This window comes from Bubalus bubalis, chromosome 4 (assembly GCF_019923935.1).
Source record: "Bubalus bubalis isolate 160015118507 breed Murrah chromosome 4, NDDB_SH_1, whole genome shotgun sequence".
Lineage (NCBI taxonomy): Eukaryota > Metazoa > Chordata > Mammalia > Artiodactyla > Bovidae > Bubalus > Bubalus bubalis.
Genome location: NC_059160.1, coordinates 144,331,893 through 144,346,645, shown reverse-complemented (window position 1 = coordinate 144,346,645; position 14,753 = coordinate 144,331,893). Strand labels below are relative to the sequence as shown.

The 14,753-nt window shown below is 38.5% G+C and overlaps 2 protein-coding genes across 13 annotated transcripts in view; both read right to left on the bottom strand.

Annotated features, from left to right (window-relative positions):
- The window catches only part of DDX50 (DExD-box helicase 50), a 34,300-nt gene extending 28,438 nt beyond the window's left edge, over positions 1-5,862 (bottom strand). Inside the window, exons 1-4 of one of the 6 annotated variants that reach the window (XM_006060328.3) lie at positions 5,265-5,862; positions 4,755-4,968; positions 2,059-2,170; positions 1,273-1,569 (exon numbers count right to left, since the gene is read on the bottom strand). In XM_006060328.3, the coding sequence (XP_006060390.3) occupies positions 1,273-1,461 (189 nt within the window). In that variant the 5' untranslated portion in view covers positions 1,462-1,569; positions 2,059-2,170; positions 4,755-4,968; positions 5,265-5,862. Of the gene's footprint in view, positions 1-1,272; positions 1,570-2,058; positions 2,171-3,362; positions 4,715-4,754; positions 4,969-5,264 lie in introns of those variants that run through there. The other 5 variants (XM_006060329.3, XM_006060326.3, XM_006060327.3 and 2 more) reach the window with 5 other exon arrangements.
- A 6,082-nt stretch (positions 5,863-11,944) lies between these two features.
- The window catches only part of STOX1 (storkhead box 1), a 53,228-nt gene continuing 50,419 nt past the window's right edge, over positions 11,945-14,753 (bottom strand). For all 7 annotated transcript variants that reach the window (XM_006060332.4, XM_044942191.2, XM_044942190.1 and 4 more), the window contains exon 4: positions 11,945-12,318. In XM_006060332.4, coding sequence (XP_006060394.3) covers positions 12,171-12,318 — 148 coding nt within the window. In that variant the 3' untranslated portion in view covers positions 11,945-12,170. The remainder of the gene's footprint in view (positions 12,319-14,753) is intronic.

Below are 14,753 nucleotides of genomic sequence, written 5' to 3'. Positions count from 1 at the left end.
AATGCATTCTATTGCATGAATATAGCAACATTTTATTAAACCGATTTGCCCACTATCAGACATTTAAGATGTTTAAATTTTTTGCTATTATCAGCATCACTGTGATAAGATACTGATTCATACAACTCTGCACACCTCATGATTATGTCTTTAGGAAGAAAACTCCTAAAAGTAGAATTCCTGGATTCTAACATAATCTAAACAAAATAGTAAAGTTACGCTTATTACAATACAGACCAGTATAGCAGGCAAAAATCCCAACACAGCAAGATGTACATTCCGCTATTGAGCAACTCAGATTTGCAGGGCCTTCTTTAGATCAACTTTCTAACAGATGTGCTTCCTGACAGATAGCAAACTCACAAACTGCACCACACTGTAAAGCAAGGATTCAACATCTTCTCTCAAAGCTTCCCAAAGATAGCACATTCAGTTCAAATGTATCTAAATTAACAGCAACTGTCAGATTTTTTAAATATAAAGAATACTAAACACCAAGTTATTAAGAATCTCAAAGTTGTTTCCTTCTAAATATCTGAGTAATTTACTGACAATTTATAATACCTAGATAAACCTATGAACTCTGCTAGAGGAAGATACAAAAACAAATCGAATAAATTCAGTGCAAGAAAATACCTACACTAACAGATACTGATAAAAGCAGTGACCCAGGAATGAAGATTCTATACTAAGCATGTTTTCTATACCTCCCCCAAAAATTAATACCCAGGAGAACAGAGATCTTCAGATCATTTGTATATGTGTCATTTCTGCTTAAAAAAAGCAAACAGGTTTAAGACTGAATTACAATAAGACCTAAAAATCATTTAAAGTTGCTATTGTTACAGAAGTACAATAATAAGGCAAAATATACAACATCAAGAAGACTTTATGTACCCTGTTTTCAGAAAAGTCAGAATTTAATTAATGAGTACTGGCAAGGACTGAAGTAACCACAAGAATACAAAGTAGGTGACCATCAATTAGCAATTTGGAAAATCTATTTAGGAACCCAGTGTACAGGAAAGGTTTAAATTTGACCACCACTCCCTCTCCACCAACCTCTGCACCAAGAAAAAGGCAATATAATGAAAAAAACAAGGGACAAAGGAAAAAAGGCTCAGGTTTCAGCTCTATAGATCCCCCAGTCCAACTGAGAGTATTGGACATTAAGCAGGAAATATTATAGAATCAATTCTAATTAGTCTACAAAAGTCAAATTAACCTATATTTCAAGGATAATGTCAAATAAAAAACAAAAAATATCCATACCTCTTCTACTTTATTGTCACTTGATTTATGAGTAGAACTATTTAAAGATGACACTCGCTTTGATCTTTTTTCATGTTCATCAATATCTCCATTTGATAGATCTTTTCTTCTTGGCTTATGAGATTTAGAAAATTCATCTGAAAGTCTATCACATCCTTCCTCGGTGTCACCATTTAGCTTCTCTTTCATTTTAGCTTTTTTGGGTTTGGGAGCATCCAAGTCATCTGTAACACCATTTTCTCTTGTTTCTGATTTCTCATCTGAGTCATAATGGTGCCTTGACTTCCTTCTATCACTCTGTGGAAAAACAAAGAAGCAGTGACAGGAGGGTCACAAGGTCTGCTTTTAAGACTCTAGAGAAGTTAGAGTATGACTCCCCCCAACCAGCAAAGCTCAATTTATCGCAATCTTTAAAAGTTAGCTGGTAGAATTCTAGACTAGTTGCTATCCATTGTTCTCTTTCTCATCCCAACTCTTGCACTCTTAAGACTTGGCCTCTGCTGCTGCTAAGTCGCTTTAGTCATGTCCAACTCTGTGCGACCCCATAGACGGCAGCCCAACAGGCTCTTCCGTCCATGGGATTTTCCAGGCAAGAGTACTGGAGTGGGGTGCCATTGCCTTCTCCCTAAGACTTGGCCTCTAGTCCCTCTCTAATCCCATTATAACATTTAAGGGAAACTGAAATAGTTCCTTTTCAGTAAAAGAATGAGAACTCAAGACTATAAATTAAAAAGCAAAAATTTCTAATACCTTCAAGAAAGAAATTAAGATTTATTGAGTACCTACCCAGCACTGTGTAAAATGTTTTCAGCTTATCTTGTTTAAATCTTCATAACAACCCTATAAGGGAAGTACAGGTCCATAATCCCTTATCCGAAATTCCGATATCCATAATGCTCTGAAAACCGAAAGTTTTTTTGTAACTTATTTGGAGACAAAACCTTACCTGTCCTCAAATCATTCTGTGGCAAAATTTGACTTCAGAAAACGTAAAACTATTTATAATCTTTATTTATTCCATTCAGTATGAATATTCATATTTAACATTAAAGCATTTGATTATAGATTGGGGGCCCCAAACTCTACCGAGATGTTACCCTTTTAAAAATCCCCAGAGTTCTGAATTCCAAAACTAGCCTCAAGGATTTTGGATAAGGGATAGGGAACCTGTATTAGCTTTGCCATTTTACAGACGAGGAAACAAGTTCTCAGATATAAGTAACTTGCCAAAGACCCACATATGGGATTTCCTGCAAGTGAAAGTGCTATTTGACTTGAAAGCCCATGCTCTTTTCACATCATGCTTCCTCTCTGAACTCTGATAAACAAAAACCAAAGTATGTAATTTATATAAAACCATGATGGTTAATACTCCTATGGAAGGACAACTGTATTAGTAATCCCAGAAATTTAAATTTTTAAAATTTGGATAACAGAAAAAAAAAAAAAATTGGTTAACAGGACTTAAAAAGGGGGAAAGGAGGTGGAGGTGGCTTTCTGCAACTTTAGTTTTGAAATGCCAAGCTAGTGGCCAGTGTTTTAATATTGGCAGACAGCAAGAAATGTTTTGGAAATTTAGCACTTCAAAATTACTTGGTCAAACGTTCAAAATAAATTACCTAGTAATGACTAGTCTTGTTAAAACTACCACCACCAAAATATTTCACCACGATTTACACAGTTTATACAAAGTACTTTCACATATAAGTTTCTCATCCATAAAAGTTGCTATGAAAAATGAATAATATATATGAAAATGCTTTGTAAACATTAGAGCTTTACATTAATACAAGCTATACAGTTATATGTTACATCATTTGATCTTTAGTTAACTGAACTAGCTCACATCTCATCAAACCAATAGGTTCTATAGAAAAACAAGATTATTTATAGACCCAGCCTTGGGGTTTGAATTGTTCCTGGGCCCTGCACTTCAGGGAGATGAAGCAAGGTAAAATGAGACCTGTAGGTCCAAGCCCAGCAACATCCCAAGGTGATGAAATACATCGTTCCATTCAGATCCACAGTGCTCAACATTCTCCACTTTCTTGGCTTCCAAGACACACAATATCCCCTCTTTACTCTCTTACCTCTATCTTCTTCGATGTTTCCTCTTTATCCTTTTGTGGATGCTTAAGTCTCTGTTCTTTATGTACACTTTCATACCATTTTCATGGCTTCAACATACATTTCCAGGCTTCATTCCTAACCTGCACTCCAATTCTGAGAACCTAAGGCCCAGCTCCATATCTCAACACATCCAAACCCAGTTACCTTCATCTCAATGCCAGACCACTATTTGAATGCTCTATTTCTATTAGTTGGTACTCTAATCTGTTTCCAAATCTTTCGTTATCTTTCATAATTAAAGGAAAATCAACGAGCACCTCTGGAGAAACTACAATGTGAAAACTACCAATTGACAAAGATAAAGTGAAATATAAGCATGGGCAAAGATATGGTAATTTCCCTCAAGAATCTTTGGGAAATTTGGGGAAAGGATACACACAGGAAGAATGAGCTAACTTTACAAGGAAGTGCATAATACATGCTAATCAAATTATAAAGCCAGCACTGGAACAAGACTTTACGGGGGAATGAGATGACTGTATGTGTACACGGGAGTGGCTATAACAGACACAAACTAAACTTTGACAGATGGACAGGATATGGATGCCAAAAAGGGACAAGTATTTTTGGAGGAGCAAGAACTAAAATAACTGCTTGATGATTTCACTTACAGGAGTTATCTAGAGTAGTCAAATGCATAGAGACAGAGAGGTGAATGGTAGATGCCAAAGGTTGGGGAGACAGGGCAACTGAGGAGGTTGATGTTTAATGGGCACAGAGCTTCAGTTTGGGAGAATGAAAAGTTTTGGAGATCAAGGAAGATGATGTCTGCAAACAAATGTGACTGTACTTACTGCTACAAAACTATAAACTTTAAAACAATTAGGGATTTCCCTGGTGGTCCAGCTGCTAAGACTCAATGCTCTCAACACAAGGAAACTTGAGCTCCTGGTTGGGAAACTAGATCCCACATGCCAGGGCAGCCAAAAAAATTAATTAATTTTAAAAAGTAAATGTAAATTTTATGGTACTTGTATTTTACCACAATAAAAAAGAAATAACTGCTTGGCTGGAATGGCAGGTCTACCTTGTTGACAAGGTCAGAAGGGTAGGTTCGGCTCTCTGGAACTATGCAGAATATTTTCATTCTTTGGTCAAGTGTCAGGCTTCAGATACTGCTTCCTTACCCTCCAAAGCTCTGTTTCCTTTTCTCTAAGTCTCTTGAGAAGTGGGGCGGGAAGTCTCTGCAACTCTTCTAACAGACTCCTTGAGAGCAGGGACCTTCTTGGTGCCCAGCAAAGAGTCTGGTATAAATTAGGCTCAATAAATATTTGTGAATTGAATGAGAACACTATGAGAAAAGACTATTAATAATAATAGTAATAACAGCAACAAAAATAATAATAACCCACATGATCTCCATCAGCCAAATCCTGGCAGTGTTGGCTGTAACACTTTTCCTCAATCCTCTATTGACCCGTTATCGAGGTTTGTAAATCTAAGATCGCTTTCCCCAAGATTCTCGCATACAGGACAGGATGACGGAGAAGTTACACATATTCAAGGCAATCGTTTTTCTTAAATCATCTTCTAAGACGGCCAACGAGAACCAAACGACAGGCCTCGCTGCTTTAAGAAGAGGAAAAAAATGATTCCGCGATGAGAACTTGAGTCTGCCCATCTCTTAGGCGCCGACGGGAAGGACTGGGGGACCACGGGAGGCTGGGCCAAAGCCCAGTGCTGCCCTTCTCCGGCTGGGGATGTGGAGGTTGGAATGGCTCCAGAGCGACCTCCCAGGAACGAGGCCGGCGCGAGGAGAGGCCCTCGGATGCTCCGGCCCGGTTGGTGACAGACCATCAGGGAGACTTCCCTCCCCGCCCAAGCCGGCGCTGCCCAGGAGGCGCGGCCCATCCTCAGCGCACCTTTTGCCTCTCCTTCCTCTGGCTCTCGGTCTCCTCCAAGGGTGCCTCCATCTCCATAATGTCCCCCCAGAGGAGTTTCCCAGGCATCACTCGCCTCCACCGCTTGCTGCCGCCTCCCTCTGGGCACGGTGGCCACAACCACCTACGGGCAGCGACAGCGTGAAAGGAAGCGGGGGCTGGACGGCCTCCAGGCCAAGGCCGTGCGTCACTTCCGGAACACGCATCGCACGGCGGGGGAAAATAGTCCCGGATACTCCCAGTTTAAACTCCTTCCTTGCGACGCCGTCTCCCAGCCAATCAATGCGAAGAGTCTCGACTGACCCACCCTTATTCTGAAATAATTGGCTTCTAGAGTAAAACCCTGGCCAATCTCTATAAAGGATACGCAAACTGATTAGCATAAAATGTTCGCATTTTTTTTTCCGCTTTCTCTCCCCATCCCCCACTCCGAACGATTCTCCGCAGCATAGCGGAGATAATTTGGAGCTTCCCAGCATGCAGTTCAGGCGTTGGGGAGAACCCCAAAGGCGGTGGAGCGTAGCTCACAGGCGCAACTGGCTGGAAGGAGGACAGGCCCGTGCGAGAGCTAAGCGAACGCCACGCGTCGCGTTGCTTTTCGCCGCCGGAAGCTGCAGGCCTCGGCCCCGCCCATTGCGGAGTGAGGCGTTAACGTCTAACGGCTAAGCGCGAAGCCAGCCACCTAGCGTTGGTGGGAAGGGCGTCGTGGGGTCTGCAACGGGATAGGTGGGCTTGGGGTGAAGGCCAGGTCCGAGCAACCTTCCCTCAAGGTTTTAGTTGTGAAGTTAATCCTTTGTTCATTTTAGGTCCTTCCCACCCTACCCATTTGACATTAGAGGAAACTAACCCCCTAAGGGGCTTCCCTAGTGGTTCAGTCGGTCAAGAAACCGTCTGCAAGGCGGGAGACCGGATTCGATCCCTGGGTTGGGAAGGTCCCCTGGAGGAGGGCATGGCAACCCACTCCAGTATTCTTGCTTGGAGAATACCGATGGACAAAGGAGCCTGGCGGGCTGCAGTCCATGTGTCGCAAAGAGTGGGACACGACCGAACGACTCAGCACACAACCCCCTAAGAGGGATTAATTTGGCTTAAGTCACACTATCAGTGGCACAGTGAGGACTAGAAAGCTCATCTCCTGAATTCCAGATCATTGCTTTCTCTGCCACACCAACCTGAAAACTTTGAGTTTACCAAAACGTTTTGGGAAAGATGTTCCCATGAAACATGGAATGAATAATAGGGAAAATATGGAGAAATCTAGGAAAGAAACAAGCCTAAAATGTCTTCGGCAGCTTATGTATTTGCAATGGATAAAAGGATTTTACTTATGGGGATTAAACTGACCGTGAATTAAAACCTTGAACAAAACTGGAAACCTTTTGATAACACAAAGGGCTCTTTGGCATATACCTTTTCTTATATCACTGGTGCTAGCTTGTTTTTTACTTTCTTTTCACAGCCCCTTTCTTTTTATCTCTTCATGATCTCATCAACCTAGCTACTCTTGAGTGGAGAAAAAACAAATTGAGATGTAGGTGCGGGGGTACTCGCAAACCTCTTGACAATGTCTAGCACACCAGCTTTGTAACATGAGTATCAAATTTAAGTCTTCACAACATTTCAGTTTGCTATATGTCCGCAAAGAGTTGGACAAGACTGAGCATCCGAACTGAACTGACACGTCCTAGAGTTTGATTATTCGTCTTGAATAGCTGAAACCCCAAAGATAAATCTGTGATTGCTACAGGTCTTCTGTATAATTATGGGTTGGCCTGAAATCAGGGGCTATACATTTACCTAAAGTGACCTTATGGATTCAGTACTGTGAACAAATGGGGTGTTCAGTTGATGGTGAAAAAATGCTTTTCTCTCCCTAAATCATAATAGCTATGCATCTCTAGATTGGTGCTTTTCTAAAACCTTTATGTCCCACTCTCACACCCACTCCCAATTCTACCACTGTGAAGTCTTTGTAGCCCTACAGCAAGGTATGATGTGCATAGAAACACAGGAGTGGATGTGGCTAAGAATGTCACATGTTCAAAATTGGGATAATCATAGGAATAGCTGTTATTATGTTATGGTTGAAAATCAAATACAGATAAAGTAAAGCTTTAGTGCCTCAACTATTTTTGGCATTCATTGTTATGTTGGAGGTCATACAACAGGTCTGAAAAAGAACTGTTCAAGACTCCCTAGGCAAGAGACTAATAAGTATATTAGTATTTTTTAGAATGACCTTCTATGATTTGGGACACTCTACAAACCCTACCATTCTAAGCACCAAACTCATTGAATCAAAACTCTGACTGCTATCTATGCAGGTAGAGAGGGCAACTGTGGGGAAATTAAACTGAGTCATAAATAACTTGACCAAAGTGTGGCTTAGCCGAAAAAAATTAGAGTACCACTATATGTGTTCTCAGTGGGCATCAAATGAAAACATTGGGAATGGAGATGACAAAATGGATAATTCATTTTTTCATATTTGGTCCCTGTAAGTCTCAAAAGATTATACAGATGATGAAATTTATTGGGGGGGACACAAAGGGGGTAGAATGAATAATTAAAATGTACAAGTAACTCAAAACATAGTATTACTAGAACATCTTTGTTTTCCAAATATTTTGCCAGAGTTCCTGATACAATTTCTCAAAATTTGAGAGTTGAAGTGCCTCATCTGTTGCTCTGTTGTAACATTCCATAAGATTTTCCTTGCCTTGGTTTTGGCTCATTAAACTCTATAAAAACAAGATGATTATTTATAAACTTGCCTCTCTGGTCTTTCTCAAACCTTAGTGGGCTAGATTTTTATTTTTATTTCAGTTAGAAAGTAGAAGGTAAAAAGAACCATTTTGCCATCTTCATGTCAAGATTATGTGAGGAATTGAACCACCATTTTAAAATGTTAGGACATGGAAATAGTTTAAGGGGCAGCTACAAATGGATCAAGAGATGGTGAAGGCAGAGGTTGAGGAGAGTACTAAGAAGCAAGAAAATGAAAGAGGGAACAGAAAAGGTAGTTTCTACCCTTGCTAGCCACATGACCTTGGCCAACTGTAAAGTGGCTTTTTGTTAGTAAAGTAGGGGCAAAATGCCTTTCCTGCTGATAGTTCAAGGAATTGGGGGGATCCCCTGATATAACAATACAACAGAGATGATGTACAGAGGTACTTCTGTTTCTTTTAGCTTCAGGTTTTGAGTGTTGGCAAGGAGACAGCTTTGAACGTATTTATTTAGCATATGTATACTTCTATATGTATCTAGCTCATAATTCAAATTATTTGAGAAAGCTTTTTAAAGGTTTAACCTTTGGAAGAAGGTCTGTTTCTTTAGTCAATTGCTTTGTAGAAGCTTTGAATCAAACTTTCAAACAAACTGAGTAAGTCACTCAGTTTCTTCAGAAGAGGGCACCATTCCCCAGGAAATGGAATAGCTACTGCTAACCCACTGCAATGCCAGAGACCACGGTTCAATTCCTGGGTCGGGAAGATCCTCTGGAGAAGGGATAGGCTAACCACTCCAGTATTCTTGGTCTTCCCTGGTGGCTCAGCTGGTAAAGAATCTTCCTGCAATGTGGGAGACCTGGGTTCAATCCCTGGGTTAGGAAGATCCCCTGGAGAGGGGAATGGTTACCCACTCCAGTATTCTGGCCTGGAGAATTCCATGGTTGTGGGGTCACAAAGCACAACTGAGTGACTTTCACTTTCACTACTGAAAAGGAAACAAATTTCTAAGATTTCAAGTGAGACAAGGATCTGTAGAGGCAAGATAGTCATGAATTTCTTTTTGATATATCCTTTGGCCATTCTTGTTTCATGACTCTCACGTCTCTCCCACACTCCTTTTAGGCATTAGTCTGTCTTCCCCCTTCCTTAAAAGCTTTCTCAGGTAACTGTAGGATGGATTCTCAAAATGCACTTGATCCCAGTTTTTTCCCTGCTACGGCTCTTTCTACTCTTCCTCATGGAGCTGACATTGTGAAACATTGTCTGCTAAACTGCATTTAGTAATAATTGATTCATGATTATTCTAATATAAGAATAAGATACAAATGAAGCTTAACAAGGTCACACCAGCATGTGATAGGGTTGCATTACTGAGCAGGTGTAAGTTTAGCCACTGGCAAAGAAACTGATATTTCAGTTAGCAAGGAGTTAGGCAAAGGGTATGTACAGTTTCTGTTAGGATTATTTAAATATTGAAAATTGTTTACAGAAGCCAGCTGAGGCTTCAGAATCTGAGGATTCCAAGGGGTCTGAGATCCCAGATGAAAGAGGAGGAAGAACGTGATCTCACATTATATGACAAGCCACAAAAAGCCCATGCTTTGCATATTTTATTCCTATTTATAGCATAAGGAATTAACTGAAAACTTGTTAGCCAAAAGCATAATACCTCACCCAGGAATATCTGGATTTTGGTTAATGATACTTTTCTATAATCTTGAAGGACTGAATCTCTAAATGGAGGATTTCCAGACAACCTGGCAAAAACAAGAGACCCCTATAGTAGGCCATGTATAGATGAGTTTTGTGAATAAATATACAAAAATACACACGTATATTTGTAACAATGTTAGGTGCATCCTGCTTTGGGCACTTTAAATAGATTATTCTCAAATCTTACAACAATTCTTATAAGGTATATATCATTACTATCTTCCTTTACAGATGAGAAAAAATGAATTAGAGAAGCTTGGTAACTTTCTCCATCATACAGCTATGAGGGATTGGAATTACAATTTAAACTTATCTGACTCCTAAACTCAGGTCATCGATGCTGTTTCAAAAGAACAGTTTTCTCTCAGCAGACAGACAGAAGTGGGAAAGAAAATCATTAAGCAAAATTTCCACACACAAAAATTAACAGTGGGAAAAAAATTCAAGTCACCCATTGTAGAGAATAATCTCCCAAACAATTTAAGAACATGTACGCTCATCTTTAGTATCTGTGGTCATATGTTGTGTTTTACAGAAGGGAGGTTTACTGGTTTCATAATGGGCTTCATTTAATACATTTAGAGAGTATCAAATGTATCTGACAAAACTAGATAGATTTCATTGGTCCCTAGATGTGGCCAGAGTCACGAAAGACTCTGGATTCCCCACTGTATTAAGAAAATTGTCCAGGTCCAAGATCAAAGAAAAGTAGTCGGTACTCCTTTGACCAAGGATTGGTAGGGAAAGTGCAGACATAGAGACCTGGAAGCAGTACTTGGAAATTTTGAGTGAGTTCAGTATTTCACAAGATCCTCAGTGAATCTTTTTTTCCCCCTTTTTAAAAAATTGGATTTATTTTTATATAACCTTCACTCTACTGTTGGAAAGAATCTTCAAAATCGTCTAGTTCTGTCATACTTTTAAGAAAAGTACTGAAAATACCTCTACAACATACCCGTCAAGGGATCACCAAGCCCCTGTTTGAATGTCCTAAATGGTGGGAAGTTCATTTGTTTACAGAGTTGCCTACTTAATCTTCAGATAGTTTTATCTAATAAGTTCTTCATAATGAGCTGAATTTTTTTTTCTCTCCTAACTTCCATTAACTGGTGCTGACTCCAAGCTGTAAGACCCCCTAAATCTTTGCCTCCCCCACAGGGCTTTTCTATCCAGATAACCCTTGGTACTTTCTTTACCCAGGGTTTTTTGAATATCCCAGTGACCACAGTTAATCTTGGAATGCCATGGTAGATTGGTCAGAGCCATGAAAACCAACTGTCAGGAGTGAGTGGTCCAACCACAGTGAAACGGGCGTGTCTGATCTTTGGTCCTCTGCACTCTGACAGGGCCTGGAGGCAGCTCCCCACAGTGCTGAGCTTCATCATTCTGGCCTTCACTGTTACCTGGTTGGTGAGAGCTGGAAAGTATTCTCTATTCAATCATCCTTAGAAACCTCTTAGAAGAAACATCCCCTCAACTGTAAGTCAGCATTATGATCTACCCAACATGCTGAAACCAGTCTTGACTGCCCCACGTGTTTCCTAAACCCAAAAGAACTGACCATTCTACTACTTGGTCTGAAAAGACTTGACAGAAAAAATTCTGGTGAGGCTATGTAGGTCTTATGATGAACAAAAAAGATCAAATGTAGAAAATTATCTATCAGCTATCTTCCATCTTTTCTCTAAATCTCTTAATTCAGAATCTCCCTTTTACTCACAAGCCATCCTGCTTCCCTTCTATCTCCACCACTGAGAACATCCTGACTCCTCAAAGCCATTTTATAGAGAGCCTCAAACATGGGGAGAAGCCAGAGAAACAGTTGAGCCATATGCCTACTGCCACAAGTATTCTGGATATTGTCATTCAATTACAGTGTAGAGCCATTTCCTCATGTTAAAGCTGGTCACAAAAAATATCCTAGGCAGCAATGATTGGATAGAAGGAATTCTTGTTGTAAAGTACCAGTACCCAGTACATCTATACAAATTCTTTCTGAAGATAAAAGACTTTAGTTGCAAACAAAGTATCTATGCACCTAAAATACCATTTTCTAGAGTTATGTGTTGAAATCTGGTGAGATCCATTTACCATAAATACTCAGCATTGATGTGAGCACAGAAATTCACTACTGGGTAGTAAATTAGCATCTTATGTATTTGAAAAACTAATGTCTGTCTGTCTGATAGTCAACTTAATTACATTTAATTAGGAGAGCAATTATTCCATGTTTTTTATTGTAAACTATATAACCCCCAATAAATTTATAATAAGCTTCAAAAAAATCATTGTCAAAAAAGGAAAAAAGCCAGTTAACTACAACAAAATATGTAATGAGATTAATAACATATATGTTTGGCTTTAGAGAATTCTTATAAACTCAGTTGATTAAAACACTCTATATTAATGCTATACATTTTTACAAGAGTTTCCAAAAAAATTAGAATTAAACATTTATCACTGGAGTTAGTTGTAGTAAGGAGCTGGATGTAAGTGTTTGACTGCTCTTTGTGCCTTCAAAGTTCTGCAGTAAATTTTGTCTTCTTTTTAGTCCATCCAAAATGACTGAATTATTAGATGCCAGACTCTGTGTCCTAAAGATATTAAAAATAACAGAATTATTGCCTTTAAAAGGATTTCTAACCAAAGCATTATATCTTCATTTGTTACCCTTTGAAGCAGTACATTTACTAACAGGAGCTAACTTATCAAGTAAGTTAACCTTTAAAACTCTAAAGTGCTCTTTTACATTTTAAAGGGTTTCCAAAAGCAATTCAATTATTTGACAGCTGCTTTCTAAGAAGTTCACATTTTCTAAATATCTGTTCTCAGACCTAGTATCAAGTATATTCTAGTCAGAAATTGTAAGTTCCCTGAAAAACTCTTCTATACAGCTTCAGTGACCAATATCTTCTTGTGCAATTTGTTTCTTTTTTGAAAAGTCATATGGTAGAGAAAAGCCAACTATAATATTTTTCATATTGACAATGATTCTTTCCTAAGAGCTGTATGCTATGTTAGTCCCTTATTCAAAATACCTGCCTTGCTTCAGCCAACTCACATTATTGGTTTGGCATTTTGCTTTTGACAGTCCCTTCTCCCACCTTGCCTCCTCTCCCTCTCTTGTCTATTACATCGAGATGTCTCAAATGTGTCTTCCCACACATCACTCTTAATTCTACATCTGACAGTTATGAAGAGTTTGCACTCTGGTGTTTGTTCATTTGTTGGTCTTTTCGACTAAGCTGTAAGCTTCCTATAGGCAGCAACAACATCTTATTCATCTTTGTCTCCCTAATCTTCATAACAATTATAGCACATAATTGATGTCCAAATGTTATTTCCCCTCTCTTTTTCTATAAGTGTCTTTAATGATTATAGTTATAATAAGTCTTTCCAGAAAACCACATTATAAGCAATTTTAAAAAATTCAGTTTCTCAGAGACTTCCTTGGTGGTCCAGTAGTTGAGACTCCATACTTCTGCAGCAGGCATGGGTTAGATCCCTGGTAGGGGAACTAATAACCTGTGCAGAAAAATTCTCAATTGCATGCCAATTTCTCCTCTCTGTTTTGGGTTTGTTTTGGTTTTGTTTTTGCTTTTGCTTTTGCTTTTGCCAGAGAGAGAAAAAAAGGGGACCCCATGGGTTACTGGTTCACACCTCCATTGTTTACCTCAAAGACAGCATGTTTTGATACTTTAATGACAATATAACTACTATTTCAAGCAGAAAGATCTTGGATCTTGTTCCCCAATAAAGTAGATATGTTTAAAAAATGCAGACTCCCAGGAATTTAGCCAAAGTTATAATCCAAAATGTCTGCAAACATTTATATAGCAACAATTTACTACAGATTGAGTTATTAAAGCAAAAAGTTGGGAATAACTGAAATGTCAAAGGAAGGAAAATAATGGTTATATAAATAACAAGAGTCCACATAATATAATACTAAGTAGCCATTTTTTTTAAATGAGCTGGATATATATGTATTGATTGCAAAATATCCATGATAAATTAGGTGAAAAAAGAAAGCCACAGTTCTGTACAATCTGTTGTTAAAAAATATAGTTATAAATGCATGGGAAAAAGTCTGAAAGATATATGCCAAACTGCTAAGAATATTTGGGTCACCTCCTTGGAATAGGAATGGAAAAGGCTGGGAAATGGAGACTTCTAGTTTTACTTTTCTGTATTACTTTACTGTTTCAAAAGGAGGTACACTATTTTATTTAATAATAAAACTTATACATATATATATACACCAAATTTTAAGATGACTTTTTAAAAAACTAGTAACATGGAAATGTTCATTATATTTTATATTCTGTTGAAAAAGCAACATGCAAAATAGTAACTATAGTATGAGTTCAATAGACAAAATATACAGATCAATATGTTCAGACAGAAGTGTTATAAATACACCAAATGTAAAAAGGATTTTAAAATATCTAGATATCAGAGTGATTATAGGTGTCTTTTAAAAATAATTTCAGGGACTTCCCTGGAGGTCTATTCCTGTTCAATGCCAGTTCAGTTCCTCGTCAGAGAGCTAAGATCCCACATTCTCCATGACAAGGCCACAAAGAAAGAGGAAAAAATACTTTTCAGTATTTCTCAACTATTCTATTATGACCAAATTACTTTTATGTTTCTACTCTGAGCAATGTTATTTAAACAAATTGGTGTGGAAAAGATTAGTGGAAAATAGCTACATCTCTGTCTCATATTGTACAGAACCAGGAATGTTAAGTGAAAATATCCAACGTTCACTTCAGGAAGTGCTTGGTTTATGGTAGTTCCTTCCTATCTTTAGAAATAACTCAAGATTTTAGTAGTGGAACAGTGGAACAGTCAAATCTTGGTTCACATTAAAAATGAACTCTATCCTATTGTGTAAGAGTTTCATTATAACTTCATATAATTGACTCAGTAAAGGCTGGCAGAACTGCATTATTATAAAAAGTTTATGCAGGAATCTCCCGCTAGATAACTCAATATGCCCTTGATTTTAATAATTCCCGTGGCTTAG